Below are 27627 nucleotides of genomic sequence, written 5' to 3'. Positions count from 1 at the left end.
ACAGACGCTGTCAACACGAGGTTATACAGGCTGTCCAGTGAGTTGGGACATAGCACAAACACTTCCTAAACCTATTTCAAATACATGATTACAACAGACATGAAATGATGCTAATTGCCTATTAGCCACTTGGGCCTAACATTTCTGAATTTGCTTATCATTGTGTTTATAAATCATATTTTTGATCAAAATCTTCCAATGCATTCAGTGTTCTTCCAAACACCATCCTGGTGAATCACACCGTTGTCATCCTGCAACTTTTATAAATTCATGTTCTGCAGGGCAAGTTCCATCTTCCATGGAATCCCCAGTGTAGGATAAGAAGACTCCAATGGGGCTTTTTTCTTCAGACCTTCAGAGACCAGGGTTTACAATTTTCTGGTACATCAGTGACACACTAGGAAGGAACAATAGAGAACTTATTGCAGGGTCTTCACATAGCTCGGGACACCAGTGCCAACCACCATTCCAAGACCAGACACCACTCTGCAGTCCCAGCTGGTGGGAGTGCCCCCAGGGCAGGACCCCTTAATTTCCTAGTCATTCGTTTATTTTTATTAAGCACGGTCCACGTGGTAAGCACTGTGGCAGGCTGTGGAGATCCAGGGATGACCAAATACAGAAGTGGTCCTTTGTCATGTGACACAGTCCTTCAAAAGCACAGTTGGCTCATGGATCAGCTGCTCATGCAAATCCATTGCAGGGATTTTAAATCACTGGTGTGTTGTAGCATCACAAAGGAAGGGGCTTAGATTAGAATCTTTGCTTTAGGTCTAGGGCCTCAGAGGGAGGGGCTCATCAAATCATTGAGTTCTGCATCAGACTGTTTACAAGGAGCTAACTTTGCAATCTGTGTGCGCTTATTGGGGGCCATGCAACACCTCTGCCCTGTGAGAATGGGGTTTGGGTAACGGTCAGCACTGGGGCCACGGTGGGAAGGTTCTGGGCTATGGGAAGGTTGCTGCCCAGGTGTGGGCATCTCACTGCCTGGGAGCCCCGCACATGAGCTGTGTGGTCCTCAAGCTGAAGCTAAATCTACTGGAAAACCTAAAGGGCAGCCTGACTGGGGACCCATCTGCCTTCCTCACCTTCAGTACTGATGGCAGATTTGCCTGCCCCCAGGGCTTCTCCTGTACCCTTCCCATCCCTGGAACACTGGGTTCATGAGTACCCACTTCATCTTGAAACCCAAAAGGCCTATCGAATTTCCTATCAAATACCCAAGAGGAAGTCCAACTTGGGTATCAGGAAGAATCCAGTTCTGCTAACTCAACAGAGGCTGCAAAGGCTGTTGGAGAGTCCTGTGTAGGCAGGGCCCACTTCAGCCCAACTCAGAGAATGCGCTGCTTCTGAGGCTCCAACAGTGGATGAAACTGTCCCGGCACAGCCTCCTTTTGCCAGGCATTGTCTCCACAGGCATCACATAGGGGCTTCCCCAAAATGATTCCAGTGACCGTGGAGTTCACTGCTACACACGCCTCCAAGGTAGTAACCGATCACCACGTAGTGCAATCATCTGGTTTCCTAAAAGGCTGCAAATTCTTCAAGGACACTTATGTGTCCCCAGTATCAGCATGGCACAGGGTAATCACAGAACAAATGTGGTCCATCTCATTCATTAATTAATTCTTCTTTTTCTCTCCATCTCCTTAGTACCTCACACAGTGTGTTTAACAAAGAAGGGTCTCAAAAATGCCAGGGATGGGCACAAAAGATTAGGTTCTTCTGGAGTTTTATCCATCACCCTCAACTTTATGGAAAATAATGAAATCTGTGGGTGATAAATGTGCATCAAACAGCCCTCCTTCCTCTCAGGAGGCCTAGCTGCAAGCTGCAGCTTTAAGGGGTTTCTTGTTATTTTCCTGCAGGTTGGAGGAGGTACCTCAACTGCATAGCAGAGGGCGGGCGTGGACCCAAGGCTTCCCAGTTGAGAGAGAGCCTACCGTCTCACCCCTCTCTCTGCAAGAGAACCTTCCCCAGCCTATGCCCCGCCTCCCCAGACTGAGGGGGCATCATACCAGGGTGGTGAACTTGTCCACGCAGGCATTACGGATCTTCTCCGGGGTGGCGGGGCTGTCTAGCCGGAAAAGCTCCTTCGTATTATTATCTGTGTGCTGAGCCCGAGCTGCGCGGATGGCATCCTTGATGGCAAAGAAGATGGAGGCGCCCAGAAAGAGGGGCGGCTCACCAACAGCCTGAGTGGGCAGAGCAGAGTATAGGCGGGGAGTCAGGGGAGGGCCCAGCTTCCACATCTGCAGGGCTGGGGGTGTCGGGTAGCCCAGCGGCACTAGTGGCTGCATCGAGCAAGACAGGAGGGACGGTCAAAATTAATCGGAGGCTGAGAACAATCAGTCTAGTAAATGACTCAACCTTGTGGGTCTATTTCTTCTAACTCTTACTATGTGATTTTCTCTGATGACACCACGCAAATACAATGGACCGTTGAAAGTTATATTAAGTAACTATATTTTACAGACAAAAAAAAAAATCTGACCCTTTCCTCACAGCAATAAGCCTAGGGGAATAATCCACCTGCAGCTCTGTCACCAACATTTACAGGCATCATAATTATTCTTACAATTTTGCTGAAATAGAGGCATCATGACAAATAGGGATTAAACTATTTTCTAGCAGAGGTTGTTTTATTCCCCCAAAGCATAGATCACAGACTGCCTGTATCAGAATCACTAGGGACACTTGCTAAAAATGCAGTTTCCAGGGCTGTACCCCAGACCTACCGAATTAAAATTTCTAAGGGTGAGCCCAGTGGAGCTGCATTTTTATCATGAGCTCCACCGCCCAGTGATCTGATGTGCAGTAAAGTGTAAGAGCCAATGGCAAGGATCACAAAGTATCCCAGGCCCTCCCACAGGAAAGTAAACCGTGAGATGAGCAAAGGGCTGTGTCTCATTGGTTACAAGTAATTATCTGTCTTCCTTCCTAGACCAACGACTGTATCAATCAGCTTGATTGATTTTCAACCATTTTTTCATACTTATTCAGGGCATGGAGGAAATAGAGGATGGTTATAACCATCCAGGAGTGCTGATCAAGACTTAAGGTGTAGTGGTGGACCCTGAAGGAGGTGACAGTGTGTGCCCAGAGGCGCTGCCCCATGTGCAGTGAATAGGCTGATTCTCATGAGACAACATGGGTGCTGGACCTGTGAGATCATCTCTAAGATCAAGCATCGGGGATGCACACCTGAGACGGGGGTGTAGGTCAGGCTTCGACCTACAGGACTGAACTAAGGAATCCCTCTGAGCGTACCCGCAAGAGCTGGCTTGGACCACACAGAGGTGGTGTCACCCTTGACCCAGTTCCCCATGTTCCCAGGCAGGACTGCCCACCCCTCCATCGCCCTCACCAAGGCTCGTGTCAGGCTCTCCTCTCTCTTCCACACGAGCCCCCCACAGACCCACATGGCGGGTGGCTGGAGGCCCTCATCACCACCCGTGGTTTCCCACAGTGTAGACGGGAAGGTAGCACAGACCCAGGGCAACAGTACCTTGGATGCATAGATGGCCTTCCTGTTGGGACAGTCGCGGAGCAGGGACACTCTGAACTCCGTGGGGATGCTGCCGAACGCAGGGATCTTGTAGGTGCTGGGGCCGCGGGTGTGCAGGCTGCCCTCAGGGGAGTAGTGCAGCTCCTCCAGGGTGAAGAGGCCCAGGCCCTGGACAAATGCCCCTTCCACCTGCAGGGCAGGCAGAGACCGTGGCTACCCTGCCTTCCCGCCCCCCTCACCCAAAGACAGGTGTTGCTTCCCACAGCGGGCACCAAGCCCCACCTGCAGTGGAGCCTGGAAAGAAGCTGAAAACAGCCCCCCACTGCTTCCCTGGCTCCCTCCCCAGCCCAGGATAACTGATCTGGGCCTTTGCCAGGCATCAGTGTAGGCAGAGCAAAGGCACTGAGGTTGAAATCAGTTTCAGAACTTGTCGGCCATTCCAGGAGGGACACGCAGCTGTAGGCATAATTTCCCATTAGAACCTGCCGCGCGGCAGATGGAGATGTTCCTTCCACGTTGCCAGGGGAGAAATGGCGACCCCGAGCTGAGAAGCAAGCTCGTGAGCTGATGGTGGCTGAGCGTCCCGCAGGGGCCCACGCCCCTCCTGTGTGCTGAGTGGGACCATGCGCTTTGGGGCAGCCCCACAAGAGAGGAGGACTTTCCTGGATAGTAGAATTGAGGCTTTTTGAACTCCCAGCCCTGCCTGCCCTCCGGGAGAAGAGCGCCTCTGCTGTAGCTTACAGATCTCTTAAAGGGCACTGCCATGCTCTGCTGGCCCACACGTCTGCTCTCCCAGCCTCACTGCTCAGAGTCGTGCTATGTGGCACCATCGTAGCTAAACAAGTGTGTCTGGGGGAGACCGGGGGCTGAGCATCTGTGTCTGCCATGCTGAGCCCTGCGCCTGCCTGTAGGAGGGGCTCCTCACCACAACTGTTCAGTGAGTTAATAAACAGATTTATGACTAAGTTTCTCTATACTCAGTAACTGTCCAGTTTCGAGAAACATAATGAACATTTTCTGCCAGATGTTCAATACCTCAGTTCTTGATTCCTCCCTCTGTCTTTTTCTGTTCTGCTGCTCTGCTTAATACTCTATTTTCCCAACGTGATTTTCTTCCAGCCATCCCTTTATTCCTCTTGCTGGAACCCATGTCTTTTGCTCCCAGGACCCTCCACCACCCCGCGCTTGGTAGCATTTACTTCCTAGGGTGCAACAGCTGTCCTCGGTAGAAGAGGAATGAGGAGGGAGAAGGTGCCTCTGACCCGAGATCCCACGGCCTGCACATTGATCCCAAACTCAATCTCCACTCCCCCTCATGCTCCCGCTCAGACTACGCATGTGTGCGCGTGTGTGTGCATGTGTGCGTGCGTTTGAGTGTGTGCACACCCAGTGTTCCCACCACCCATCATCTTGTTTTCTGATGTATGAGTGCCCTTTCCAGGTTTAACCACGTGGATTTGTCTTCCGCCCCGAGAGGTGGGTGGGCTCTCATCTACCTAAATCCCACTCAGGGAGACTCACTTGGTACCGTGCTCAGACCTGCTTAAAAATGACAGTGGACAACATGCTGTGTCTGGGGACCCTAGGAGGTGGTGGGGCACATCAGTGGCCAAGTCTGTCACCACTCTGACCCCCCAGGAGTCTTACCTGTCCAATGTCGATGGCAGGGTTCAGACTGGAGCCAACATCCATGACGATGTCTGTGCGGAGGTTCTAGTGCAGACAGCAAAATAAAAGCAGTTTGAAAAGAAAGGGATGTGTGGAATGATAGATGGGTCTTGGTGACCCTTAGGTTATTAAGTGCCAACCTGAGTAGTACTTTCACAAGCAGACCACTCCGGGGACACTCAGGCAGCAGTGTGAGTAGGAAGGGCAGGTCCCCAGGTTCCTGAGGCTTTGAACCTGTCTGTGTCTGGGTTGATCATGTAAGGAAGGGGTTCACAAATTACATTCCACAGGCTGAACCCAGCCTATCCCCTGTTTTTCTAGGGCCTGTGAGCTACAAATGGTTTTCACATTTTTAAATGAGTGACAAAAATAAAAAGAATATGTTGTGACACATGAAAACTATACGAAGTTCACATTCAGTGTGCATAAATTACATTTTATGGGAACACATCCATGAGCATCTGTTGACACACGTTCATGTCTGTTTTCACACTACAAGACAGAGTGAAATAATTGAGGCAGAGTCTCTGTGGCCCAGAAAACCTAAAATATTTACTCTCTGGTCCTCTATAGGAAGTTTGTCAAGGCATGATTTAACACATTATTTTCCCAACCAGAAAGTTCATTCCTATCAACTCTTTGTACTGCAATTTCAGATGTTTCTCTTTTTCCCTTGAGTACTAAAGTTTTGCAAACTTCTTACCTTATGATCCCCTGTTAAGCAGTCAATTTCCACTTCAGAGCAAGCCACCCCATAGGTGAAGTAGTGGAAAGCATTCCCTGAGTTTGTCTCAAAGCTGTAGCCAAGGTTGGGTGTCCTGGGGGAGAAAAGAGAAAATACTGCACATGTATTAAGAGGAACATGCCTCCCACTCATACAAACACAAATAGCTTGTCCCATAAAATCTTAAGACGCTAAAGGTTTTATTTTTTATTCAGCTGTTCTTCAAAAAGGTCCATCAGTTTTGAACATTTTGAACCTGTTCATGAAACCCAGGCACTCCGGAGCCTTTTGTCCCTTGTCTCTGCTCTATTTTGCCAATGGCCTTTATATGAATCATTCTGTAGAGCAGAGCAGTGGAGGGTCCCAGCATGCTGGCCTCTACATGGTAGAAACAGAGGTGACAGATCTGCCTGAGCTCATGAAGGACATGTAAGCTACACTCCAAATGATCTACTGAATAGGAATTCAAGATCTCAGAACCAAAGGTTCTTTCTGGGCCAGCTTGTGAGCTGTTCATACAAGTTCACCTGCTCATGGGGCTGCTCACCTTTCTCAAGGTGAAAGGTAGTAAGATCAGTACCTCGTGCCAACTTGGGTGTCTCTTAAAGCAGCCACCTTGCCTGGTATTACTCCTCATCTACAGACCCCTTCTAAGTTTCAACAAATGATTTGAGCAGAGGGTTGTTAATAAAAACAGATGCTCTTTTATAATTTTTTTTTCTTTTTCAATCCTGAATATCTTATAAGATTCCAATTTTGCATGAGTCAACATATACGAATGTATGTGTGTGTGTTCTCTGTTTATAACACTGTATCTGTGTTATTCTATTCACTACACAGAAATAATGATGTGAGCTGATGTGATCAGAATCTGCATGAAAACAAAACCAATACAGGGCTGAGGGAAAAGGCTTCTCCCAGGAGATCATCACCTTCTTTGACCTCTGACCTCACCATCTTCATCTGGGTGTTCCCTGATATAACCCCAGTTTTATCAACTCTAAAAATGAAATAGAAACTTATGAGAAAATTTGCGTTAGTTTGTGTTTGTGTAGGTCAAATATTACATAACCCAACGAGCACTGGCAAAACATTACTTTGCCCTAAAAGTATATATATACATTTATATTACATGTATATTATATATATTCATAAATTCACACAAAACCTTTTAAAGCAAACATTGAACTATTTTCCAAATCCACTGATCTGTGAAAGAAAAGGTCCTAGTTAAATTTCCCAGAGAAAGCTAAAACATTATGGCTGACAGTAAATACTATCATATCTTTTTACAGCTTCTAAAGCTGTTGGACAGGGTCTCTGCTACTGAATTTTAAAGTTGCGGAAGATACGTGCTCTTTTCTAAAACTCACTTTAAGTCCACTGAATTCTGCATTTTGTAACAGGACTACGTGCTCTAAATCCTCCTCTCATTCTTTTGAAGGAAAGCCTCCTTAAAGAAATCTGACGCGTAGCACAAAGTAACACACACGGGTAACTCGGAACACCAGACGCCTTTGGTTCTTGCTGAGGAGGACGCTGAGGCGGGAGTGGCTGGTAATTGATGCACTATGTCAATAAATGAGGAGACAGGTTCAGGGAGAACCAGTGATTCCCCCAAGTGGAATAGTATACTTTAAGACCAGAACTAGAACAGAGGGCTTCCGATATGACAGCTCGTGCTTTTGGCACAGAGTTGGGTAAGCCCACGTATTTTAGAGGACCTTTAAATTGAAGCTAGTGGAAGTCCATTGGAGAGACAAGCATTTTGGTGGAACTGCTCTCTCCTGACCATAGGCTGACAGAGTTCAGTGCTGGAGGGCCCTGCAGAGGTTAGGATGACAACACACTGTAAGATGGGCGAGATCAGTGCCTTACTTACCTGTAAAATCCAGTAGCAGACAAGCTCACCGTACCCCGGTAGGCAGCCATAACCTGAGGAGAGGAAATGGCCATCAGGAAGGGGGAACCATGGTTTCCAGAAACCCTGGCCCAGCACTAAACTTTCAGGAGCTCGTCCTCCTCATCTGGAAGCTGATCAACTCTTTTTACTAGTGATTCTCACTTCCATACCTTACCTCCCCTTCTCACCGTACCCCCTGCACTAGGTCCTCGTCATCTGAAGCCTGGAGCACTGCAGTAGCCTCTTAACTGGTCTTCCTGCCTCAAGTCGCCTCCTCGCCCTGCCGTGTAGCCCAGCCAAGTCAAAGGGATCATCTTAACACACCACACTACCCATGTCACTCCCCTACTCTAGAGCTTTCCACGCCTCCCCATTGCCTACAGAGCAATAGACCAAATGCCTGACATTCAGGACCCCAGTCTTCTCTCTGGCTTTATGTAACACACACACCATTGCTACTCCAGCCAAAATCAAGTGTTAAGTCTCTCCCAATCCTTCATGTCCCCACACATCTGCACCTTTGTTTATGTGGGTCCTCTGCTATATCTGCCCAAATCCTTTTCTTCCCTCAGCAACCAGCTCAAGCTTGCCTCTTCATCCACTTCTCCTGTGATTACTCCCTAATCTGGGCATTACAACAGCAGCTCTGTACACTGCTCATTTGATACTTAACATGTTAGCCTTGTGTTCTTATTTATACTTTCCTATTAATAAAGCTATCCATCTCTCCACCCATTCTATCTCTTTAGCTACATAATAAATTTTCCTTCCTTCCTTCCTTCCTTCCTTCCTTCCTTCCTTCCTTCCTTCCTTCCTTCCTTCCTCCCTTCCTTCCTCTCTCTCTCTTTCTTTCAATATCCACAGCTCTAAGATTTAATTTGTTACTGATATAGTTTGCATCATAATCATTGTCAATTACCAAGCACTTTACTATATACCAGATGCTATTGAGTCCTTTACAGATACCGTCTTACTTAATATTCAGTGCAATCCTATAAGATCAGCATTTATGAAGATTATTATCTTCATTTTACAGATGAGAAAACTAAGGTTTAGAGAAAAAATTTCTCTAGGATCCTTACTATATGTGCATGATATCAAATATATACATAGATCATAGTGGTGGCAGTAATGGCTTGTTTTTCAGTACAGTACAAACACTAAAGAGCTTTGATGCCTGTCATCTCCTGATCACACCCTTCTGATAATGGCCTTTTGGGGGTTATCTGCCTATAAGGAACACTGGACTACATGGCCGATAGTTGAGGACAAAGCCCAGGTCAACGGATCGGAAAGGCATTATTAAAAACAATTACGTTGCCTTACAAATCCACACTAAAATTCAAACTACCAAAATCAACCCACATTCATGTGGTATCTATGAGTGTGGGCAGGGAAGTACAGGTTGTATGAGGCATAGTAAGGTGAGTGAGTCAGAGAGAAATAGCTTATTTTCTTTGACTCTATTGAGGGAGACTTGTACTATCTGTGCTGGTTCACGTGTGGTCACATTTTATGTGTTACTATTATATCCAGTCCTTTCACTCCAACATTAGGGGAAGGTGAGGCAGGGCCACCATTGCTATTTCTGCTCATGGGAGCAGCTGAGGTCTCCCACCTGAGAGACACTTCCTTGCAGCTCCCTCTGAGGGTTTTTGACATGCAGGCTTCTGAACCAGAAATCAGAGAACTGGGCTCATTCTTATCATGAGTGCTTGCTGTGTCACTCTTAAAATCACAGAGACGATATAAACTCGTGGGCAGTATCTTTTTCCCTGCCCCCTCACAGATAGAGTCTCTGGACCCCAGAGCTGGGCAAGGGGAGAGGCTCCTGGGGCAGCCCTCCGAGAGATGGAGGTTTGGAGAAAACGAGGCTCAGCAAGACTGCAAACAAGTGGGGCGAGGGACCAGCCCCGAGGGACCAAGACTTCCCAGTGAGGCAGAGGTAGCACTCACCCCGTCTTCTGAGGCTCAGGGTAGCCGAACCCCTAGTTCCCACAGGGCTGTCAAGATTCTGGATCAAAAACTCTCCTCAAGTGACTTCCCTCAACTATGAACACTGTAGAGAGGGGCCCAGTATGGCTGAGCATTGACTTGTCCTGTGAAAGCACACAGAGCACCTCAACTTCTCTTTGCGTGTGTGACTAGATCCCAACCTCTTATTCCTGCCCAGGATCAGGGACAAAGCCCTGCTCTTAACTTCACTTTAATTTGCAAAAGCGACTTGAATCAGCTCAGACTTACCCAGTCTTCCCAGGAGCCGCTGGGATCCTTTCTCTTGAAGGGTTCCAGCCTTTTCAGGATGGTCTGGCAGGCTTCCTGAAGAACACATGCCCCACATGGCAGACACATCAGTCCTCTGCGTTCCCAGACCCAAACAAAACCCCGAGGTCCTCCAAGCGATGCTGTGCCCAGAGTGCCACTCAGACAGCCTTGCCACCCTCTTGGGAATGTCTGAGTCCCCGGGTAGAAGCCGTTGGCCCTTGCTTGGAGAGCACTTCCTGACCCAGTCCTGAGGCTGACAGAGGGGGAGATGTTGAGGGATCCCTAAGGAGGTGCCTTCTCCCATCAAACGCCTTTGTTTGATGACATCAAACAAAGCACGTGGTCTGACCTGGCTGACCCCACAATCGAATTTCAATTTCGCTCCATTGTCTTGTGTCCTCCCAGAATCCCCTGCTTTCCCTCCAGCTGCCCTTGCCCTCCCACGTTCATCCTTCCTGGCCTTGATGGAAGCGGCTGTGGGTCTTGAGCCCCTCTTTCAGCTTGGTGTCCCCTGGAGAAGAGAGCCAGAGGCATGGCCACAGCCGCGAGCCTGCAAGGAACCACTCCAGCCCCCAGCCCGGGGACTCTCCAGGCCCCCCGCCTTGGGCTGGCCCTCAGCGCGGTGGCCCCTGAGGCTCCTTACGTAGACGGCCTGTCCGTAGATGTCGGTGCTGACAGAGGCAGCCGTGGGAGAGCTGTTAGGCACAGTGTTAGTACTTGTTTCGCTGATGTAGATCTTAGAGGTGGGGATCTTCAGAGCTCTGCTGGCCACCTGCGAACAGAGAGGACGTCACTCCCTAGGAAAGGGCTTGGCTACCTTCTCCTACCTTCTCCCCAAGATGAGATTCAGATTCACTGTTACAGGAAAGAAAATCATCTCGTAAACCATAATTCTACTGAGACTCGGATGCTCTCACATCTGTCTGAATCTGAAGCAGCACTTTATGGAGTGGTTTGGTTGGATTAAAAAAAAGTCATAAATGTAATGGTGATGAACAATGCCTTTTTAAACTAACCCTGGCTTTTAAAAAAATCCAGTTCGGCCCATGCCCACAGGCCAAGCAGGTATGCCAACTCTAATTCAGCGCCCCTGAGAGGAGTGCCGTGTGAGTGAGGGTAGCCAGCTACCTTAATACGCATAACACACACACCTTACACACAGTCACAGAGCCCTAGAGGGCTGGTGATGGAAGTGGCCTGAATCATCACCTGGCCAACCCCTTTGCACAGATGGGGAAACTGAGGCCAAGAGGAGGAGCAGACTTGCCCAGGGTCACATGTAAATGAGCAGCAGGGCTAGGGCCAGAGCCTAGGCCCGCCTCTGCTTCTGGTATGTGGCACTGCTCTCTTTTTCATAGCATCTTCCCTCACGCAGACACCACAGTGCTGGGGCGGATGCCCACGGTCTCCAGACTGCTCACCTGGACCATCTTGGTGTGAAGGCCTTGGCCCATCTCTGTGCCCCCGTGGCTCACCAGCACAGAGCCATCTGTGTACACGTGGATCAGGGCTCCTGCCTAAGGGAAGAGAACGACACCAAACAGAAAATTCAGCAAATCCTAACTCAGTTTAAGGCCTGGGACCAAAAGTACTGGAGCCCAGGAAAAAGAAAACCAGCAGTAGAAGTTTGGATAGAAACCTCAGACAGAAAAATCAAAGCAGTATAAATCTCATGATCTAATTATATAGTCTTTCAGTAGTTTGCAAAACTACTTTTTTTTTTTTTTCATATCTCTCTGTCACCCATCCTAAGAGGGAGGTAGGTCTTTGTCCTGATTCTCCTGACAAAGAAATGGGATTAGAAAGGCAGAACAGATGTCCATAGTCCTATAGGCAGGAAGATAAGAACTAGACATTGACCCCAGATCAAATAGGGATGTGCAAGTTCAACTTTCATTTAAACAGCAAAGAGTTCCTCTGGTCAGCTCTGTTCCCGTGACAATGGGCTTTCCCTTGCAACACTGCAAGCAGAGGGGGAAATGGGGCCCCAGTGCAGTGGAGATGGACAAAATTATATAAAGCAATTACCTGATTCAGAAAAGGAACTGTGAAGCTTATTCCAAATTTGGTAGGAATTATGCACAATCCTCTCTTTTTCCAACAATTCTCCCTGAAGGAAAAAAAAAAAAATTCTCATAGCAGCTTCTCCACTATATTCATGTCAGATTGGACATATCTTATGTCACTATCTTTGTAAAATTGGGACAAAGCATCCTTGGAATTGCCCACTTAGTCTCTGTCATAACTGAGTTGTGCTTCAATTGTGTAGACAAAATGAGAACAGTGGAAATTTGGGTTCTAGATCCTCCAGTGGAGCTGAAACAGGGCCCACCCTTGAAAGTCTTGACTTTAAAGTGTCATCGCTCTGCTTCCCTGAGTGGGATTCGGATTGGGTCAGAGTGCTCTTGTGATCTTGGACTGTACTCGCCCCAAGGAGGAACTGTGGCTCACTGATGATAATGATAATACTTTCTTTGTGCTGTATATTTGCTTATCCAAGTAACTCTGTCAGAAAGACAGAGCCAGCACAATTATCCCCACTCTACAGATGATGAAACTGAGACCCAAGGAGATGGAGTGACTGCCAAGGTCACATTTATAGATTAGTGTCAGAGGTAGGCACATAACGTGGTGTTCTTAGTCCCAGGCCGGTGTTCTCTAGAACATCGTCTGCCCAGAAGGCACACAAACGTATAAAGATGGACCACGCTGACGTGCTATGACGCTGAGTGCTGTGAGCCCCGAGCCCCAGGGCTGAAGACCATTTCAGGATCTCAGAGAGATGGCTGTGACTGAGTTAGCAAACACAGCAGCCTCCTAAGTTACCTCTTAAGTTATTATTCTTATTTTGAGTTCAGCAAGAAGGCTATAGAATCTGAAACCCAGAGAGCCCCACAACGTCAGGCGCCTCCCCTCCTGGCGCTTACTTGTTGAACTTGTCAACCTCAGTCTTCCGGTCGTGATACTGAGAGCTCTTCAGGCATTCATCCCAGCACCTGGGCAAGTTGAAACCCTCAAGCCTCTGGTTGAAGTGTGTCAGGTCCCCTTCTCTGTACAGGTTCTTCCTCCGTACCTTCCCAAGGAGAGAGACACTGAGGCCTGGTCGGTGGCAAGAGACCAGGGGGGCATAACTGGAAGTTGAGCTTCCCGCCCCTCACCAGAGCCTGCCCATCCTCTACCCCCACGGGAGATGTCCAAGATACAAAGCAGGCTAACCCCCTCTGACTTGCGCCCCCAGATTCCCCGCTTACTTCCTCTGCAGGCAGCCCACAGGTCACCGCGACGTCACTCATCCAGTGCTCGGCAATGAACAATGCCTGGGGGCCGCCAAAGCCCCGGAAGGCCGTGTTGGAGGGCAGGTTGGTCTTGCACAGCCGCCCAGTGCCCCGGACATTGGGGATTTTATAGCTGTTGTCCATGTGGAATAGAGCTCGTTCCATTATCTGAAGCAGAAGAAACCAAAATGGGAGAGAACAATGCATGGATTTCATTGGCTCCTCAAAAAAGGAATTTCAAGGGCTGTGCCCATCCCCACCTCTGCCAGGCCCACAGTCAACTGTCCTTCCTCAGGCCCAAACTATTGCTTTCCTGGGGTATTGCAAACCTCCTTAGTGCACTCCTGGCCTCCTGTGTCTCCTCCTTCTAATTTATGCCTCATTCTGAAATATAAGGTCATAGCAGGTCAAGCACTTGCTTCAAAGTGGCACTTACTATCTCCAGAGTGAAGTCTGTATATCTTTAAGCATGGAATTCAAGACACTTACTGACCTTTCCCCAATACACTTTTTTTTTTTTAAATAAATAAATTTATTTTGGCTACATTGGGTCTTCATTGCTGCTCACGGGCTTTCTCTAGTTGCGGCGAGCGGGGGCTACTCTTTGTTGCCGTGCGCGGGCTTCTCATTGCGGTGGCTTCTCTTGTTGTGGAGCATGGGCTCTAGGCACGTGGGCTTCAGTAGTTGTGGCACGCGGGCTCAGTAGTTGTGGCTTGCGGGCTCTAGAGCGCAGGCTCAGTAGTTGTGGTGCACATGTTTAGTTGCTCCCCAGCATGTGGGATTTTCCCGGACCAGGGCTCGAACCCACATCCCCTGCATTGGCAGGCGGATTCTTAACCACTGCGCCACAAGGGAAGTCCCCCCAATATACTTTTTTTTTTTTTTTTTTTGGCTGCATTGGGTCTTAGTTGCAGCACATGGGATCTTTCGTTGCAGTGGGCTATTTGTTGCAGCGCACGGGCTTCTCTCTAGTTGTGGCGCATGGGCTCCGGAGCGCATGAGCTCTGTAGTTAAGGCGCATGGGCTCTCTTGTGGTGCAAGGGCACAGCAGCGCCGCAGCACGTGGGATCTTAGTTCCCTGACCAGGGATCAAACCCGCGTCCCCTGCATTGCAAGACGGATTCCCAACCACTGGACCACCAGGGAAGTCCCCCCAATATACTTTTGATCCTCTTTTCTGACTGCATGTTACTCTCACCCGTAAGGCCCCTCCCCACCATCTCCACCTGCTAAAATCCCCATTCAGCTCCCACATGGAGGAGCCCCTCCCAGATCTTCTAGTTGGAATTGATCACTTGCCTCTTTTAAAAAATTGGTGACTTTATTCCCATTAAACTTGTACTGCAAATAGTTTAAAGAATCAAATACTTCCATAAGCCATGTTATGAAAAACAGCAGTCACCTCCACTTTCTTCCTTCCACTCCCCAGAAGCAACCACTTACTCTTTGTCAGCTATTTACATTGTCTTCCACATCTCTAAATAATGTGTTTATATTGCCATTTCTTGACTTGTACTGTTTTCCCATCATGGAAAAGGAGGATTTAGTTCCCGCCCAACCCCCTTTCTCTACATATACACCAGCTTCCTGTCTCCCCTCGTCCTTGTATAGTTATACTTTCTTCTCATCAACCGTCCATTTAATCATTCTGTAAACATCACTTACAGCTGAACCATGTAGTTATACTAGGTTTACTTCTCTTTCTTGATAATATTTTCCCCCTTGGAGTTAACAATTATCTTTACTTTTTTCATTTGCTTCATTTTCTATGCACATATTACTACAAATTTGTTTTCAATATGTTCAAACACATTTGATTTTCTATCAGTCTCATCTTTTTGAAGAAATTGTTTCTGGAGCCTTCTGGCCAACTTCAATTTAAATTGGCAGCCCCTAGGCTTCTGTTCAGCTGTCACCCACGGGTTTTCCCCTCACATTCATCCCAAGGATTCCCTCTGCCTCTCTCCACATTGAATCTCCTGTTTCTAGATCCCATGTTTTCCCTTTTCTTAGTTTTACACCCTTATATTATTGGAGTACAACCGTCAACATCTTCCCAAAAAGTGTATATCTAAAGGTACATTTTTGAGAACTTGCATGTCTGAAATGTCTTTATTCTACTCTCACCCTTAATTCATGATTTTGCTGTATACAGAATTCTAGGTTGGCACTAAGTTTCCCATTTACCCTCAGCATTTTGAAGGCATTTTACTAGTGCATTCTAGCTCCCCAGTATTGAGAAATCCAACCAATGCCTTTCCAACTCTTGGAATGAGTTCCGTTTTTTTTTCCTCCCTGAAAATTGTAAAATCTCCTTTGTCCCCAGGTTTCTAAAATTTCACAATAATGTAAATTAGCATAAGTCTATCTTCCTTTATTGTGCTGGTTACTGGATAGGCTCTCTTAATCTCAAAATATATGCCCATCAGTTTTGGGAAATTTCTTGAATTATTTCTTAATAGTTTTCCTTCTCTCTCTTTTTTCTATTCTTTCTTTCTGAAACTTCTATTATTTGGATCTCCTGGACTGGTCCTCAAATTTTCTTGTATTTTCTTGCTATTTTTCCCCATTGTTTTCTCTTTTTTTAAGAGAGCACCTCAAGTTTCTTTCAACCCTTCTGTTTTCACAGTTTCAATTCACAAGGCTTCATTTTTATTCTTAGACTGCTTCATTTTTTATAGCATCCTGTTCTTTCTTTAAAGTGTAATAACTCATCTCTCTGATGAGCTAAATGGTAGCTTTTGTTTGTTTGTTTCATTTTGGCTTTAGTTTACTTCCCCATTTATAGCCTCTTTCCCACAGGTTGCTTTTGGGGGTCTTTGATTTTTTCAGTCTTAGTCATCCTAGATGATTTTTATATGTCTCAATTCCATTTTTGCTTTCCCTTAGCACTTTGTCAATTGTACTTCATTTTATCTTTTATTATCTGTCTCCCCCACCATAGTGTGACCTTCTTGAGGGCAGAAACAATGCCATATTCTTCTATATGTCATCACCCTAGGGGCTCGATAAATATTTGCTGGATTGAATTTTAACACTTGTAAAATCTTTGGGGATAAGTCCTATATCTTTTTCAACCTGATTTTCCTACAACACCAAGAAGCAAGTGTTATATTTGGTGAGACTACCAGAAATGCTTTCTTTTTTGAACAGTTTCCTACACTAGATCTGACGTATAATGTTTCCTAATTGAGCCAATTAGAGAAGCCCTTAGCACGTTCAAAGTGGGAATAACGGGGAACTTCTGCTTCTCCTGAAATGTTTGACTTTTTTTTTTAACAAGAGTCTATGCATATATAACTAATATGGTTATAAAATTAAGATTTAAAAATCTTAAAATGTAGTACCACCAAGGTAACTTGGTTAATTTACAAAATGACAAAAGTATATGCCATATGAGAAGGTTCAAAGCAGCATTATCCATAAAAGCTAAAGACTGGAAACAACCCAAATGTCCTTAAAGTGGTGAATGGAAAATAAAAAATGGTCTATTCATACAATGGAATATTCTTCATCAATAAAAAGGAATGAAGGAATGATCCATGCTAAAACACGGGTGAACCTCAAAAACATTATTCTGAGAGAAAAGAAGCCAGACATGAAAGACTACATAGTATATGATTCCGTTTATATTAATTGGCCACAAAGGGAAAATCTATAAAGACAGAAATTAGATTAGCAGTTGTCTGGGCCTGAGGGGCAGGAACAGGAGTGACTGCAAATGGGCATAAGAGATAATTTTGAGGTGGTTGAAGTGTTAAAAAAACTGGATTGCAATAATGGTTGCCTGACTCCTTAAATGTACTAAACCGTAAAATTGTAAAACAGTTGACCCTTGAAAAATATGGTTTTAACTGTGTGGGTCCACTTATAAGCATATTTTTTCAATAAAGATATTGGAAATTTTTTTGGAGATTTGCAACAATTTGAAAAATCTCACAGATGAACTGAATAGGCTAGAAATATCAAAAAATTAAGAAAAAGGTATGACATGAATGCATAGGATATATGTAGATATTAGTCTATCCTTACATAGGTATAACATAAGTGATCTTAAATATAAAATAATATGTTAGTTTTCTTACTGTTTTATAACTTTGCTTTCAAAGAATTACATTACTGTTCAGTATGCCCCTCTCTTGTAATTGGAGAAACTGCCTATCAGCCTATCATCACAGGGAAGTGGGTTTTTTAAAATGTAACAATGTTTCCAGTACTATATTATGTCTATGACTGTAATCATATACTATATGCCATAAAAATTACTGTATGCCATAAAAATTTTATAACGATTCATTCATTAGTGTATAGGCTAGGCTATCCTGAAGCAATCGTATTGATTACACTGGGCTACCATAAAGCAATCATACTGCTGCTGCTTCGTTATCAATGCATGAATCACTGTATCTGTAAATAAACATGAATTTCTCTTTCACATTATCTTTTCATTGTTGATGTCTAGTGTTAGTAATTCATATAACATCTACAGTGTTTTGTATCGTATAAGATAATATTGATGTAGGTACTTACAGACAGACGGTTCAGCTTATAAACAGATTATGTAAATTTACAGTATCGATAAATATAGTACAGTCCTGTATTTTCTTCTCCTTATGATTTTCTTAAGAACATTTCCTTTCCTCTAACTTATTTGATTGTAAAAATACATATATAATACATATAACATATAATATATGTGTTATTGGACTGTTTATGTGATTGGTTAGGTTTCCAGTCAACAGTAGGCTATTGGTAGGTAAGTTTTGGGGGAGTCAAAAGTTATACACAGATTTTTGACTGTGGGGTTGGGGGTGGTGCCCCTAATGCCTGCGTTGTTCAAAGGTCAACTGTCCTTCAAATGGGTGAACTTTATGTTATGTAAACTATATTTCAATTAAATTATTTTTAAAAAGGTAAATCAAGTCATTATTTAAAATTCAAACATCACAGAAATGCATAATATAGAAAACGACAGTTAGTACCCCCCTTAATCCCACCCAGTCACTGTTTGGAGTATGGTCTATCAGACTTTTGTCATGCATATCATTATACACACACACACACAAATTAGTATTACATTCACGCACTCAATGTCACCATACGATACATAAAGTTTTGTAACTAACTTTACTTGCTTGGCAAAATATCTTGCACCAGAAGGATGAGTTTCTAGTCAGATAAGTAATATGATCACTTCCATGCTTTAGAGAATAACCAAGGATGGAGAACCTGAAGGTGAGGACCAAGTAAGAGGCTATTGCAACAACAGGCAAGAATTGAGGAAGCCTATCCCCGCGTGTGCAAACAGGCTATGGGGCACACCCGTGACCTCCCAGTCACCCCGGATGCAGGGGCACGTCCTACATACACCGAGAGAGAGGTCCTGACTGTTCCCGACATTGCTGTAGTGATCGACCTCCAGAGCCACAATCTTCCCCGTCTTCATGAAGCCAACCTGAAAAAAAGGAGAGTGAGTTCTCAACTGTCCCCTTCCTTTGTCTGTCTCTAACCATCTCCTCCCACTTATGCTACCTGGAGAAAACAGAAAGAATAAGACATCCCACCACGAAATAAAGTAGAACTTAAGAGATCACCAGACTTCACAGGTGAAGAAGAGAGGAACTAACATCTCCCCAGTGATGGACCCTGGACACCCCTTCTCCCTACACTCCTTCTTCCTCCCTACTCCTGGCTTCTCGTTCTACCAGCGGAAGTGAGGAGGTAGAAGAAAGAACATTGGTCATGATAGGTCAGGGAGGGGAGGGCTGGGAAGAGAAACTAGGAGAGAAACTGGAGACTCCCTCACAGCTTTTGGCCAGAAGACAGCAAAAGTTACACCTTGCACAAGCATGAATGTGCTTTCACATCCCCAACCTCGTGTAAACTATCTAAACAAACCCTGACAGGTCATTTCATGAGTGAGGAACCTGAAACCCCAAAAGACCAAGTTACTTTCTTGGAGCCCACAAGAATTTGGGAATGAGGGAAACACAATCCCTTTTGGTGAGTTAAATCATGGAATAAAGTCAGAAGAGGCTAAAGAGGAGATGTTCAAAGCCAACCTGTGGGACAGAGGGCTCCCAGGTTTACAGCACTAGACTGGGACCTGTAAGGCTCTACTGGTGCGCAGAGGGGAGGATGCATGGTCAGAACAGTAGTTGGTCATCCACAGAAGCCCAGAAAAGGGACAGTCCCACAGGGCACTTGGGTAGTGCCCAGCCGTACATGGTCTGGCCGAGCAGGCACCCTAACAGCTTATACCTGACCAGGCCCCTGGAAAGTTGTATTTCTCATTGGAAATTACTAAGTGGTCATTCTGACTTTGACATCAGGCTGTAAACACATTAACATCAGGCCATCCTGTGGGATGGATTTACCCCAGATCTGCTGACAAATCATGTTTCCGAGCCTGAGTGGACAAAGACCAGATGTGGACCACAGCAAATTCACGAAAGTCATGCACAGCGTCCTGTGGCATCTCTTGGGAAGTGGCCTGCCAGCCTCCCCCAGGATCACCCTCCTATGTTGCTGTTGGTCGATTTGAATTTCTCTCCTTGTTATCCCTTCTTTGAATTTCTACAGGTAGTCATGACAAAAGTCAGAGTATATCCCAGGATCCCTGAATCTTTATCCCCAGTTTCCTAAGCAGAGGGCACTGCCCACCCGGCACAGCTCCCGACATCTAGAACCTTGTATCTGGCCAAGAAGGGGTGTCTGCCGCCAGTTATCAGCATGTCCTCATCACGATCCAGCATGCAGCGCACCGGGTAACCAGTCCTGGGGGAGGCACCAGAGAGTGAGAAACCTCTACAACAGCCCAGCCCTGTGAGTCTCAGGGATTAAAACAGCAAGGAAGCCTTCTTTCTCCACCTGGTACACTGGGCTGCTTCGCTGTCTAGACACTGTGCTGGACAAGGTGGGGGACGTGCAGGTGTGGGGTATGGGGTGTGGAGTGTGTCCTTGCCATTGGGGTCCTCACAGTCAGGTAGGAGGGATAGGACATGGACACATGCATCTGAATACAATGAACCAGGTGACGTTGCCCTCACCCCTATGCCCACGAGTTCTAAAAACCGAGGGCTGTGAAAATTTGAAGCAAGGGGAATCTACTTCCCAAAGGGGGAAATCCAGCAAGCCTTCCTGGCAGAGGCAGCCTTATTCCTCTTCCCAGAGCCCACGGGGGGGAACTCACTTATATGCAGCCAGGGCCACAGCCACAGTCATCATGATGCCCCGGGTCTCCTTCCCTCCAAAGCCTCCTCCCATTCTCTTCACTCGGACCAGAATCCGGTTTATTGGAACCCCCAACATTTTTGCAACAAAGGACTGTGGGCAAAAGAACAAAATACTCCTAGTGAATGTATATGCCACCTGGACTTACTTCAGGCCTGACCCAGAGCCTACCCGACACACAGAAGCCTAATTACTGCTATGAACTCTGAAATCCCTTAATTCAAGAATCCCCCTCCTGTCCCAGGGCAGCCTTTGGGTAGTGGTGCCAGGGTCTAGCGCGCATCAGTCACTGCACACTGAATTCAGACACTCGTGTTTAACCAGAGGGGTGAGCAGCTGTTCACAGCCTACTTTCAGAGCCAAAACTCATTCCATTTGGCCAGGAACTGGTGGGTCATGAGGGTAAGACCAGTTGCCCAAAACACTGGCAACCACTGTCCTATTACACGCAATAGAGAAATTAGGAATATTTGAGCCACTGCAGATAATGTAGTGGTCCCCATGGCTCTCACTTAGCACAACCCCTTAATTTAACAGATGAGGAAACTGAGGCCAGATATGATCTGACCAAGGCAATATAGCATTGGAATGATAAAAGCTAACATTTTCTAGGCTCCATCCAAGTTTTAAAACTCATCTAATCATTACAACGTCCTGGACAGGCCCCATTTTATAGATGAGAAAGTTATATAACAAGCTCAATGACACCAGCTTGTTGGTGACAGGGCCTGGCTTCGAACCACTACCCTCACATCCCCTCCTGGATCAGCTCATGTCTCCCTCTTCCCTGGCCCTTTGTTGACCCACTGGACACCTACCTGGGTACTCATGATATTCTGTGTGGACGCAAAGAGCTCCATCTCCCCTGCCTCGCCTTTTGGGACAGCAATGGCACAGTGAGTCTCCAGATAGAAGTGCTCTTGGCCACCGATGTACAACTCGCCTGGGGAAGCAACAAGACTCCTCACAGTGAGCCCGATGCTACAGAGATGGTGAGTTTGCTTAAGGAGAGAATGTACTCATCCAGGGCCCTGTGCAGTTACCAGCTGTTCACAGGTAACCTTTCAGTTCCCCAACTGAGATGGAAAAGGGTCTCAAAGTCTTAGCCATCTGGGGGCTGAACCCCCGCACCCTAACAAAGAAATCTGAACGACACTGAAATGCATCAGGTGTGAAGCTCCCTTCTTGCTGCAGCCAGTGGAAATGAAAGATTTTTAGACTATCATCGTAAAATTTTGGAAAAAGTAAAAAAGGAATTAACAGGTGTGATTCAGAAGCTGAAAATAAACAGCATCTTCCAGACCCAAAGCTGTCAGTCCAGCTGGATAGCTGGCTTACTAGTAACTTAGCAACGCACAGAAACCAATGTAGAAAACCATCCCCAAAGGGGGCTGATAGGCAGCCTTGCTCTGGGGTGAGAGCTCTGGACCTAATTTCACAGTGCAGGAGGGAAAGGGGGAGGAGGGGAGAGAGCACTAGCTGGAGATGGGTGAAGACTGCCTTCAGGCAGATGGGGAGGACCAGAAGTCTGTGTAGCCAGAGGCTGGGCAGACCCAAGACTATTCAGACATCTGTGACCCTTTTTTTTTTTTTATATAATCTTTATTGGAGTATAATTGTTTTACAATATTGTGTTAGAGACATCTGTGACCCTTATCTTCCCTAGACAGTCTTCCAAATCCAACACATTATAATGTCTCCAGAATCACTTAGGTATGTCCAGTCTAGAGACAGGAGAGTAGAGACTAAGATGCTGAAGTTCTTTCCCAGCCACCTGTCTAGTATTTTGTTACAAACAACAGAGAGACTCTTCTGTTAGGAAATGTCAGGAAATCACTCCCTTGCTCCAGGGCTCAGGTACAGCTCTTGAATTTAACTCATAAACCAGGGCCACCCCATCCCCACTGCTGCATCGTGCAGCCATACCTGAAACAACATTATCTGCTTCCGAAAACCCCTTCTTGAGGTCTCCTTTCTCAATCTTCAGCTCAGATCCATAAAAGGAATTGTTTTTTATAGCATCCTGAGGATTAAAACGAAGCTTCAGTGACTTGGCTTTAAAGGACGGAAGGTGGATTTAAGGGATTGGAGAAGAGAAGCTCTTGGAATTATTACCTCTCTCTTCCCACATAAGTCACACAGCCATCTCTGTAAGTTTCTTATATAGACTTAAAGCTCAATTGTAGCCCAGGGTGTCCTATTTCTCTATTTCATTAGATATAGACATACAACCCTGGATCTTGAGGAACAGCAAAGAATCCCTCAAGGAACCAGCTGGAGCTGAAATTGGGAAAGAAGAACTCAGCTTGGCCATTTATGGACTGAGTCTAGGATCATGATGGGGAAGGATTCATAAGACCCCACAATCGCAGGCTGGAGGAGATTTAAAAACTTATCTGGTCAGATTCCACCTGCTGTTCGAACCTCCCCTAGAGGATCCTAATAAAGGTGCCTCCAGGGACAGGTAGCTCTCCCCTCTCCAGGCAGCCCATTCCCCAGTTACCTCAATCGTGATAATGGCTGGAAGATCCTCATAGGTGACTTTCACTCCATGGGCGGCTCTCTGTGCGTGTTCTGGGGTGTCGGCGACCACAGCACCAATGACGTGCCCAACACAAGTCACCTAGGAGCAGAGCCAGATGGTTAAAGAACATAACGTGCTCCTCATGAAGCAAATTCTTTCTGATTGTTCAAAAAAGCAAAGGAAGTCCCGCCCCCATAATTTTTTAAGGTACATTTAAGGAATGTCCTGGGGCCTCTTCATGTTCTTATCCTACTACTTGGGGTTACGTGCTTCTTCATAAGTGTTTAGAATCAGTAGAACTGGAATAGGACTTGGGGATAACTAGTATCTGATGGCAGCCTGTTGAGAAGCTGCCCAGGATAAAATGTGGTGATTGATTAGTGATGTCTGCCATGAGCAGCAGAATGGAAAGCACGGCACCATAAAGTATATCTGTCAACTCAGATCTACCCCAACACCCTTGTTCTTCATACGAAGAGATGGATACCCAGATAGCAAGATCACAATTGCCTCATTACTAGACCATGACTAAATCTTAACCCCTGACTTCCAGTTTTATTTTCTTTCTACCACTCTACTCTCGTTTATCTTCTGTTTCTCAGATTTATACCAAAAGTTTCTCAATGGCAGCAATCATGTGTTATATTTCACCTAGATGTCCCAAAGTGGTCATTCCCCAATACTGGTTCTTAAACATTATGGCCTATAAACCAGTTTTTTTGGTTGTTAGATTTATAAAATAATTAATGGTTATTGTTTTCTTTTCATTTAATAAATTCAGTTCCTATAGAAACTTTATGGATCTCCTTCAGGGATAATTTTTTTCCAACATCCCTCCAAAAATAAACAAAAAAATTGTCCAACTCATCACTTTGGAATATGAGATTTCTGACAATAGGAACAAATACTTAACATGTCTGTCTCTGATAATTACCTCTTCAGAACCCAATTAAGCTCTTGACTTAATTGGTTAGCCTAGTGGTTGTTGAACCTGGCTGATTCTCACTAACCATAATGCTAGTTATGGTCTTAGAGGCTCTTGAAGTTTGTAAAGCAATTTGTCTTCTATCAAATGCTCTCCTTTTGGAGTCCTTGTGTCTCAGGGTTATAGTTTTTCATTCTCTCCTTCACTTTTACCTTAATAATAAGTTGAATTTGTCCTTCAGCAACACCTATCAACCTCCAATTTGCAACATTTGATCTGTACTGAAATTATAAAATGACAGACAACTGTCCTATGAGTATATAGGTTTTTGTAGCAGCTGCCTTGAATGTTTGGAATTTTTTTTTTTTTTTTGGCAGAACTCCATATATGGTTGAAATCAATAGATAAAATTTCATGTAAGTGAATTATCAATACACATAGTGGTGGTATTGTAATTGTAATTTCTATTCTGGTTGGTTTGTTTAATGTATTTTTATTTTCTTTTAATAAAGGAGCTTAATATTGTACACTTAAGAACCTGATTGTTAGTTAAAATACAGTCACCAGCCTTTTTTTAATGCCACTTTGGCATGGAGTCATCCTACTATGTCTTATACTATGTACAAGCTGCAGCCATCAATTAAATAAATAAATAAACATTAAGTTAAAAGTAAAAGTGCTACCAGGCATATTCTATCCCTTTACTGATTGTCCTGGATACTGGCTAATTGGATGATGGCCGTGATATGTGCAAATGTATAATCTTTTCAAGATCAGGGATTTGGAGGAAAAAACACAAATTAAAACTTAAATACTCATTCCACTAACTTCATATTTTTTTTTAAAAAATCCAAGACGTACCTCATCCTTTGCAAAGACTGTCTCATCATTAAAAAGTCCAGTTTCGTTACTCCCAGGAATATCATCAGCGGAGAGAAAGCAAACAAACCCTGGCACCTTCTGAGCTTCTGAAATATCAATGGACCTGCAAGAAGGAGGAGGAATGTGAGGAGCCAGGGAGGAAAACTGAAGCGGAAGACCTGTCACCTGACACAATGATGAACTATGCTGTTCTTCTACCTGTGTATCAATAATTTTTTCCCAAAAGGTTGTATAATAGAGAAAATTTCTAAAATATCTTCAGCTATATTTTTATATCTTATAAATCTTGCTCCTTGTAGTTCCCCATCCGATCCCATCCATCCCTCCATAGGGAGAACAGATACTATCATCTAGAACAGGGATCTATACTCTCAAAGGGTCTATTGATAGAATTCAGGGATCCATGAACTTAAATGGGAAAAAAAAAAAAGACCCATTACCCAATTGGATAACCTTGTCTTCTTCTTTTTTTTTAAATATATATATATATTTTTTAAATTAATTAATTAATTAATTAATTTGTTTTTGGCTGTGTTGGGTCTTTGCTTCTGTGCAAGGGCTTTGTCTAGTTGCGGCAAACGGGGGTCATTCTTCATCGCAATGCGCGGGCCTCTCACTATCGCGGCCTCTCTTGTTGCGGAGCACAGGCTCCAGACGCGCAGGCTCAGTAGTCGTGGCGCACGGGCTTAGTTGCTCCGCGGCATGTGGGATCTTCCCAGACCAGGGCTCGAACCCGTGTCCCCTGCATTGGCAGGCAGATCCTCAACCACTGCGCCACCAGGGAAGCCCTAACCTTGTCTTCTGTTTGACAGTTTTTCCTCCACCCTAACGCTTCCCTTTTCGACCTTCTATCCTATCCTATCCTATTTTGCAAATGCTGATTAAATGCTTACCACATGGAGGCCACCGTGCTGAGTGCTGTGAGAGGTATAAGATGAATAGGACATGTTTGTCCCCATGGACCTTGTACAATGCCCTATTTTGGTCTCCAAGTATAAGAGAACCGAAAAGCATTTACTCTGGAGAGCTCCAACACCCACATCACAGCTAATACCTATCCAGATTCAGCACATTAGGGCCCTTGCTGTACCATTCAGTTTCCTCATCTGGAACATGGGGATAATAATATGACCTGCCTATAGGGTTGTGGTGGGGAAGAGATAAGGCCACGTGTGTAAAATGCTTTAAACCAGGCTGCAGCAAATACTGTGTGATGTGAGTGTTTTTATCATCATCATCATCATCATCGAGGTAGCAATTCTTGCCATTTGGGCTCTCAAAGTTCAACAAACGGCCACAAGTGACTATTCTCTGCTGGGTCCTTTGTGGACACTATCACTGATCCTCACAAAAGTACCCTATGGAGAAAATGAGAGCTTAAGCATACAAGCCAAGGTCAAGTTGCTAAGCACTGGAATAGGAAGTCAATGCCAGGCACGCTGAAGCCTCCTTCTTCCCTTTGGTGCTGACTCAAGTTCTCCTGAAGACTTACACTGAAGTTTAGCCCAATATCCACAGTGCAGATCTAAGAAAGGCCTTTCAGCAGCTCCTCATTGCTTTTCCGGCCAAGTGTAACGTCCCTGTTCAACACCCCAAGGCTTTCCTGATCTGGCCCCTGCCTATCTCTCCAATGTCATCCCCCCACCCTCCCAGCACCCCTGAGCCCCTCACGTCTCCTGCTCCTCTCCAGACTGGTTTTAACAAGAGTTCCCATGTTCCTCTCTGGACCAGGAGGCCCTGGAGGAGGCTTGTCGTCATGGCATCTCCAGGGCCTGGCAGGTGCTCCCTGCACCCCCCTTCCCAAGTGTTTTTACTGCACGCACTTGATCTTGGCGTGGGCCCGGGTGCTGATGACCAGCCGGAGGAACAGCTCATTCTCGTAACGAGGGATGTCATCACAGTACACAGCCTCCCCAGAGGCCTGCAGGGCCGCGGCCAGGTGGGGCAGGGGCCGGCCCACCATGTCCTCCTCAGACTGACCCTTGGGCACCTCCTGGAACAACATGGCCACCAATCAGGCTGAGCTGCAGAGGACACAGTTCCCCTAGAGGCCCCAGGGAGCCATGGAGAGCTTCAGGCCAAAGCAAATGTGAGGAGTGAGAATGGAGGAGGCAGGTGGGGAACAGGGTGAAAGAGACAGAAGGCAGGTAAGAAGGCATTGAGAAGAGTGGTCACAGTACCACTATACAGTCATCCATGGGCATCCGCCCAGGACCCCCCATGGATACCCAAATCTGCAGATGCTCAAGTCCCTTATATAAAATGGGGCAGTACAGTTGGCCCTCTGTATCCATGGGTTCCACATCCACAGATGAGGGCTGACTGTATGCAGGAGCAAACAGAACAAGGAAACCAAATGTTTTTGAGGGTCGGGTAAATAAACTATGCTATGCTCACAGGATGGAATAACATACAACTGTTAAAAGACAGTTTTGAAGAATTTTAATTAGAAGGAAAGAATGCTCATGCTAAGTGTAAAAGCAGGGCATACAACATTGTGTGTGTGTGTAATGACTCAAAATTCTGTGGAAAAATGTTATAAATATAGTACAAATATGTCCATATATGCATAGGAAAAAATGGAAAGAAGTATACAAACATATAATAATGATTTTCTCTTGGAGGTGAGATTTGGGGTGATTTTTATTTTCTTATGTTTTGCTATATTTTTCAAAATGTTCTAAAATGTATTCAGTTTATAATAAAACTCTGTTTTGTGT

At 45.5% G+C, this 27627-nt stretch overlaps 1 protein-coding gene across 1 annotated transcript in view; it reads right to left on the bottom strand.

Annotated features, from left to right (window-relative positions):
- Positions 1-346: 346 nt before the first annotated feature.
- Positions 347-27627, bottom strand: part of XDH (xanthine dehydrogenase) — a 59761-nt gene continuing 32480 nt past the window's right edge. The window contains exons 17-36 of the mRNA XM_059942928.1: positions 26731-26900; positions 24887-25010; positions 23080-23199; positions 22503-22599; positions 21395-21519; positions 20536-20669; positions 20033-20120; positions 18712-18798; positions 13320-13511; positions 12996-13141; positions 12097-12178; positions 11490-11585; positions 10712-10840; positions 10048-10122; positions 7783-7835; positions 5880-5994; positions 5156-5221; positions 3509-3697; positions 2019-2195; positions 347-397 (exon numbers count right to left, since the gene is read on the bottom strand). Coding sequence (XP_059798911.1) covers positions 347-397; positions 2019-2195; positions 3509-3697; positions 5156-5221; positions 5880-5994; positions 7783-7835; positions 10048-10122; positions 10712-10840; positions 11490-11585; positions 12097-12178; positions 12996-13141; positions 13320-13511; positions 18712-18798; positions 20033-20120; positions 20536-20669; positions 21395-21519; positions 22503-22599; positions 23080-23199; positions 24887-25010; positions 26731-26900 — 2316 coding nt within the window. The remainder of the gene's footprint in view (positions 398-2018; positions 2196-3508; positions 3698-5155; positions 5222-5879; positions 5995-7782; positions 7836-10047; positions 10123-10711; positions 10841-11489; positions 11586-12096; positions 12179-12995; positions 13142-13319; positions 13512-18711; positions 18799-20032; positions 20121-20535; positions 20670-21394; positions 21520-22502; positions 22600-23079; positions 23200-24886; positions 25011-26730; positions 26901-27627) is intronic.

Source organism: Balaenoptera ricei, chromosome 13 (genome assembly GCF_028023285.1).
Source record: "Balaenoptera ricei isolate mBalRic1 chromosome 13, mBalRic1.hap2, whole genome shotgun sequence".
Taxonomy (NCBI): Eukaryota; Metazoa; Chordata; class Mammalia; order Artiodactyla; family Balaenopteridae; genus Balaenoptera; species Balaenoptera ricei.
Note: the sequence above shows the minus strand (reverse complement) of the source record. Positions and strands in the feature narration are given on the sequence as shown.